Here is a 7,064-nt window from a genome sequence, read left to right as displayed (position 1 = left end):
AGGATTTAAATTAATCTGAAAAGGTGTCAGACACTTTAAAATTCACAAAATGTAATTTCTGACTAGAGTAAATTTGTCATAGTAGGAGTAGGTAAAATTATGTTTTGCAAGTACAACAACTGTACGAAAAAATATATAAAAAAAGTGCAAAATATACGTATAAGTTATAACTTTAAGGACGTAAAGATAAATACAAACAATGAAATTCGTGAAGATCTTCAAACTTCTTTCAATTGTTGTCTTCAAACTACTTACATCAATCAACTTTATCATTACAATCACCAACACCATTATCAATCGTCACAACTATCACCAACTATTACCATCACCATTGTCATTACAAACTATTTCCACCATCACCTACGAACATAAGCATTTCATTCACTTTTAATCAAATAATGATTTTATTTTATTTTTTAAATTGAAAAAAATATTATTATTATTATTTTAATATATTAAATGGAATTATATTTTGAGTAAAATAAGTAGAGGCATTTAAGTAGGGTCCACTTGTTTCTTTCATCATCCCTTCGTTTCCGCGTTAAAGAAGAAGGACGACCGAAAGCACTGAACATTGAAGAATCTTTCTTCTTTGCTAATATTCACGCGTTTATATATATATATATATATATATATATATATATTCTTACAGATTCCTTCATAATTTTCATCTTCTTTGATTTGTTGTTCGTTTAGATCTCTTTGAATTGTTAGGGTTGTTTGAATTTTTCTGCCATGGCTTCCAAGCGGATATTGAAGGAGCTTAAGGACCTTCAGAAAGATCCTCCTACTTCTTGTAGCGCTGGTAATCCTTTCTTCTGCTTAATTGATGTATTTATTTTTATGATTACAGATTAGTATGTATGTGTAAGGATTACGAAGTCTTTGAGATTTGTAGAGTCTCTAATTTATTAAATTAGATTAATTATATAGTGTTGGTATGAAATGGACATTATAGGCTAGGGTGGAAAGAATTCATTTAGCCGGCTTTGTTGATGAGAATGATCCTACATCCGATTAGGACGAGAACTCTGAGCTTTTTTACAAGGTTTGGATAATACTTCTCTCTTTGAGCTAGCTTTGGGGCGTGAGTTAGGTCCAAGGCCTAATTTGTTATGGTATCAGAGCTAGACCCATTGAGTTTGTTGTGAGTGCGTTTGGATTGTGCGGTTTGTGTGAATGAGCTCTCACTCCTTGAAGGTCATGCTCTGGCTGGATAAAGAATGTTTGGATTCAGGCATGATGGGGAGTTGATGATAATGGTCCCACATTAGACCGGGACGAGAACCCTGGACTTCTTATAAGACTTGAGTAATCTTCTTCCGTTTGAGTTATCTTTTAGGGTGTGAGTTAGGCTTAAGGACTAATTTGCCATGGTATCAGAGCTAGACCTATTGGGTCACGCTTCTGGATTGTGCGGGGGTTGTGAATATGTTCCCGGTCGTTGAATGTCACACTCCAACCGGATAAAGAATGTGTGGATCTGGATGTGAAGGGGGAGTTAATGATGATGACTCCACTGGACGAGAACCTTGTCCTTCTTATAAGGCTCGGATAATCATCCTCCCTTTGAGCTAGCTTTTGAGGTGTGAGTTAGGCGCAAGACTTCATTTGTGAGACCCCAATTAATTTGTGTTGATTATCTATGTTTGTGATCTAATATATCCCCATGTAAAGTTTTATTTAGCTATTTTTGTTCTGTTATTTTCATTTGGCTTCTAGTTGATCTCTTCGTATCTCAATGCACATGGGTCTATTGTTGTATATAGGTATCTAATCTTAGATTTGTTTTCACATACAACGGTGACAGACTATACATGATGAATTATGGTTGTGAATAATAACTAATAATCCTCAGCCAAAAAGTTTGTGTGTTTTGGGATGCCTAATTATGCTCTTGGATCTACGTATCAACTGTTGGATAATGACCTCTTTGTCAAGTGTAAATTGTGAATAGTTGATGCAACATGCTGCCTAACAAACATGTATATACTTCTATCGGGTTATGTTGTAAACTAGAAGGAAATGTAAGTTATTCAAAAAAGAGGAAATTTTGTAGGAAAATGTAAGTCAAATAATCTGTTCTGTGTTGTAGTTTTCTCTGTCAAGTATATCCTTTTCTGAAAATGTGATACTTCAAACTAAATAATTTTATCTCCAATTTTGGCTATCTACCTTGTCTTGTGGTGTTAACAATTCTTAGTTACCAATCAGAGTTATGGTTTTTGCGTCAAAGTTTTATTCGTTTGGCTGTGTTGCGATTCCTTGTTTGTGCGATGGAAATTATTGCATGCTACATTGTCCTTTATAGGAGGGTGTAGTTTCTTTCAAGTCTAAGGGTAGAGTATCTTAGCAATGAACGTGTTCTTGCATTTCTTCTCTTAGGGCATACACTAAGTCACTCATCATTTCATTTTTTTAACTTCCTAAACTTTTGGTGCAATGTTACAGGCCCCGTCGGAGAGGACATGTTTCACTGGCAAGCTACGATAATGGGCCCTCCAGATAGTCCTTATGCTGGGGGTGTATTTTTAGTCACTATTCATTTTCCTCCTGATTATCCATTTAAACCTCCTAAGGTAATGAAATGGTTGCAGATTTCTTTTGTGAGTTGATGTCTCCCTCGATCGATTTGTGCTATGAGCAGATACTTATTTATCTAGTTATGTTGGAGCATAATTTTGGATTGTTGAATGTTTATGATGTAGCTTTTGATAAAAATATTAAAAGTTGGTAATTTGGTGCATACTTTTGGGCCATTTCCCACTGGAGCCCATAGGAAAAGTTAGTCTCTGTGGTTGACTGATCCTGTGTCACCGATGGAGCCTTTACTGGTTTAGTTCTTTTAAGTTTCTTATATTAATTAAGATGCTAAGATTTCGAAATTGATTTGTCATGTTGTTGAGGTTTAAAATATTAAAAAAGGGCACAACTATATAGAAGCTGTGTTGTTTTTTACATGTTTTTTTTTCTTTTGATATTTTTGGTTCCAGATAAGGCGATGAAAGAGGTCCTCTTGTTCATTCTTATCAATTCTAGAGTTGAGCTAACTAAAATTTTGTTGAGTAACTCCAGATAAACATCTCATATATAAACATCGTGAGAAACAATAGGATGATTTTTTCTCAAGAAAGAACAATAGGATGATCAGTTTGGGCTTCAGTACATCTTGTACTGATTCTTTTTTTATAACAACATCTTGTACTGATTCTGGGAGTGCATTATGGTTTATATTTTTAGCTTGTTAATTGTATTGTCCTAGTTGATGTGAATGTTCTTAAATCTGTGGTTAAATCTTTGCAGGTTGCTTTTAGGACAAAAGTTTTCCATCCAAATATTAATAGCAATGGCAGTATATGCTTGGACATATTGAAGGAACAATGGAGCCCCGCCTTGACTATTTCCAAGGTTCCTTCTTACCTTACAACCTAGTTTTTTTTTTTAATTTTTTAGAAAATAATCGGAGCAAATATAATGATTGATACAGTTCAATATTATCTGCATAAAACCCTTCAGCTGGATTTTGATAAGAATATATTCCTGTCTTAGTTGTTCCGATGGAATCTTGCCATGTTAAACTTTCACAATGTTTGTGTACATTGTCTATGTTTCTTAAGGTGGGAAATGTTTCTATATTAACTTCAGGTTTTGCTTTCAATCTGCTCACTCTTGACGGATCCAAACCCGGATGATCCCTTGGTGCCTGAGATTGCTCATATGTACAAGACAGACAGGGTAAAATACGAATCAACTGCCCGGAGTTGGACCCAGAAGTATGCTATGGGTTAAAGCAGTTCATATAAGTGCTTGAATTTGTGTAAAAAGAATGGATCTGCCTGTCTGTCTCTGTCCTCTACCTTCCATCAACATAAGTGTAGAATAGCATTAAACAAAGCCTCTGGAGGAAAGGCGATGCCTTGAATTTGTTTACATAGATATATAGATATACTAATATTTGAAGAAATCTGGGAAGTGTTTGTTTATCTGGTTTAGGATTTGTAACATTTGGTTTCACCAATCTATTTCATGTAAAACTGTTCACTAATTGTCTTTATGAATTCCATACTGTCTTCATTATTTTGGATATCTATTATAAGTTTTAAAGTTTTGAATTGAAGCCTGAAATATTCCTCGTTATTTCCTGCGTTTCAGTTATCACGTTAGTTGGTTATGGTTGTTCCCCCTCTTTGGTATGTTATGTTATGTTTCCCTTATTATTTTTCATGTCCTATTTACTTCTGTTTTGGTTTTTTAGCTGCACTGCTGTTTGTTACTCGAGTCGAGGGTCTTTTGGAAATAGCCTCTCTACATTCTCGAGGTAGTTTAAATTCGGAATCTGTCTCTAATGACACTTTACAAACATTTATCATTGAACCATGCATCTTAGCTAGTTGTTTCCAATTTTATGATAAGTTGGCATCTTGGAGGACCACCATCCAACCATATATGGTTAGTGAGACATGAATAATCTATATACTCACTGCGCTTCTTTAAAATTTGCAGTAGCTTGCAAACCATATAGAAAAAAGGTAAACCGCACTGGGTGAGCCCTTGGAGACGAACCCAAAAGATCAGAGAACTAGATTAAACTATTGTAAATAAGGAATTTCGAACTTGAGATCTCTAGTATGAAAGTTCTCGTTCTTTCTCTATTCAAAGATGTGAACTCTCTTGAATAGAGAACTAGATTAACCGCTATCACACCTTTTTATTGAAATTATTTGAGATACCTCTTGATGGAAATAGGAGAAGTAGCAACCACAAACACAATATATATATATAAATATATAATTTCATGTTGTGTTATTATAATTACCAATAATACATTAAAGAATTTGTTAATACAACCCATGTTTGAACTTTCTAATTCCCTCTCACATTGTAAACTAAAAGATAAAATAAATAAATAAACAAATTTAGACCTAATTTAAAATAATATTTCATAGAGGAATTTAGAAGGTGTAGGCAGAAGCATCCATAGGGTGAATAAGATAGGTAAGAACTAAAGCCAGCAACATCAACACATACGCAATTCCTTGATCAATTGTTGTTCCTGCAAATTGTAAATGATTTAAAAAAAATGCAACTATCAACTTTAAGTTATGGCTCGAGTTTAACTTTTATATACTAACAATATTAATTAGAACTTTTATGCTATCATATTTTGTAACAGTGTGATTCAATGCTTTGAAATTTGTAGGTAATCCTTAGCTATTCTGTCACTAAAAGACTTCTAGCTAATTAAATTTTCTTTAAAATGTCTACTAAATGAGATTAACATGAAATTTTTGTTATTTAGCTACGAAATTTTGTCAGTATGATTGAAAAAATGAGAATAGTGGAACATACCATCACTGGTAGGTGCAGGAGCAGGTGCAAACTCTTGAGCTTGTGTAAAGGGAACAATAGTGACCAATGCCACAACAAATATGGTCAATCCAACAACAACTCTAGACAATGCCATTATCACAAAAAATCAAAATCAAGATTGACCCTTCCTTGGCACCTAAGAAAATTAAAAGAGATGAAAATTAAAGATTGATTGTGGTTGATATTGGAGAGGAAAGAGGTTTATATATATGTAAAAATATTGTACTATATATATTATATTATAAATATAAATATTTCTTTAATGTAATTATATTATTATTCTTTGGTACCGGCGGTCCATTCTTGAATTATATGGGGTCTATCATATAGTATGATGCTTTGTAAACCATGTGCCGCCTACTTCGCTCCACCCTGTCAAACTTTGTCTTTTTTTATTCCTTTTCCATAATAAGTGTCCCTCTTATCCTTTATTTTGTGTTCGCTTTATTTCAATTTATATGGCGATATTTTATTTTTATTTAAAAATATAACGATGTTTGAAAATAGGGAGATCGATAAAGGTTTACATTTGATGTTTTATTTGATAAAATATTTCATTGAGCTTTGAAGACGATTTTTATAGAGTGAAAATCAGAACAAATATGTTTTACAGGGTTGGGCACCAACTAAAAACTCTACATGTTCAAAAAGATATAGATAATAGAAATGAGGATTCTTAGATGAATATGTGGGCATACTAGGAGAGACAAGATTAGGAATGACGATATATTTGGCAAGGTTGGAGTGACTTTCTAGGTGGACAAGATGAGAAATTTGAGATTGAGATGGTTTGGACATGTGAAGAGGAGGAGTGTTGATGTCCTAGTGAGGATATGCAAGAGGTGGACTGTGATCCATAGGTCTAAGGAGAGGTAAAGCTGAAGAAAAAATTAAGAGAGATAATTAGACACGACATAACACATCTTCAGTTTGAGGAAAGAATTAGAGAGAGATACTTAGACATGACACAACACATCTTAAGCTCGAGGAAATAATTAGTAACTTTACACGTCTTCCATTTTGTCTTTCCTAGTAAAAAATGAACTTCTATATTAAGTGGATCCAAATAAGTCATATTATTAAGAGTAAATCAAAGTGTTAATTTAGAATAGTTTTCGATAGATATGTCAATATTTTTATTGAAATACATTGAAAATAAAATATGTCATAGTGTTGAGAGTAAGGAAAAAAAAAGGAAGAGAGTAGTTAGTTCTAAAAGTTAGTTATAACTAACTTTTAGGTAGTTAAGTCTTGGAAAAATATCTCTCTATATAAGAGAGTCTTGTGTGTAATTGTAGTTAAGTTTTTCCAGAATATATTTTCTCTAATAGAAAAGATACATAATTACTCTTCTCTTCTCCTCTTCTCATCTGTTCCTCTTCTCCTTTCGATCAGTTCTGGAAACTATTGTTCCTAAGAACAATTTCATGGTATCAGAGCCTTCGAGTTAGAGTATCTAGAAAAATTCGACGATCCTACAATTGAAAGTTCAATTGAAGTGTAAAGCCAGAGTCAAGATCAGCGATCTTGAAGAATTGGAACAATGGTGGGTACTGAAAGTTCAGCCACAGGGACGGCTGGTCTAGGTGGGATTCAATCCTCTGTTCAAGGTGGAATGCAACCTAATGTGATCGATTACAATCATCCACTATTCCAATCCATCAGATGTGAGTGGTGCCCAGATCATATCATTT

At 33.6% G+C, this 7,064-nt stretch overlaps 1 protein-coding gene across 1 annotated transcript; it reads left to right on the top strand.

Moving 5' to 3' along the window:
- The first annotated feature begins 590 nt into the window (after window positions 1-590).
- Window positions 591-4,058, top strand: LOC125838947 (ubiquitin-conjugating enzyme E2 28-like). Its single transcript, XM_049517948.1, has 4 exons — window positions 591-805; window positions 2,452-2,579; window positions 3,304-3,408; window positions 3,646-4,058. Exons 1-4 carry the CDS (start codon window positions 736-738, stop codon window positions 3,787-3,789), a joined length of 447 nt encoding a protein of 148 aa, XP_049373905.1. The 5' UTR covers window positions 591-735; the 3' UTR covers window positions 3,790-4,058.
- The last annotated feature ends 3,006 nt before the right edge of the window (window positions 4,059-7,064 follow it).

The sequence above is a fragment of the Solanum verrucosum genome, unplaced genomic scaffold (assembly GCF_900185275.1).
Source record: "Solanum verrucosum unplaced genomic scaffold, falcon-dt-bn FXZP01000163.1, whole genome shotgun sequence".
In the NCBI taxonomy this organism is placed as follows: Eukaryota; Viridiplantae; Streptophyta; class Magnoliopsida; order Solanales; family Solanaceae; genus Solanum; species Solanum verrucosum.
Note: the sequence above shows the minus strand (reverse complement) of the source record. Positions and strands in the feature narration are given on the sequence as shown.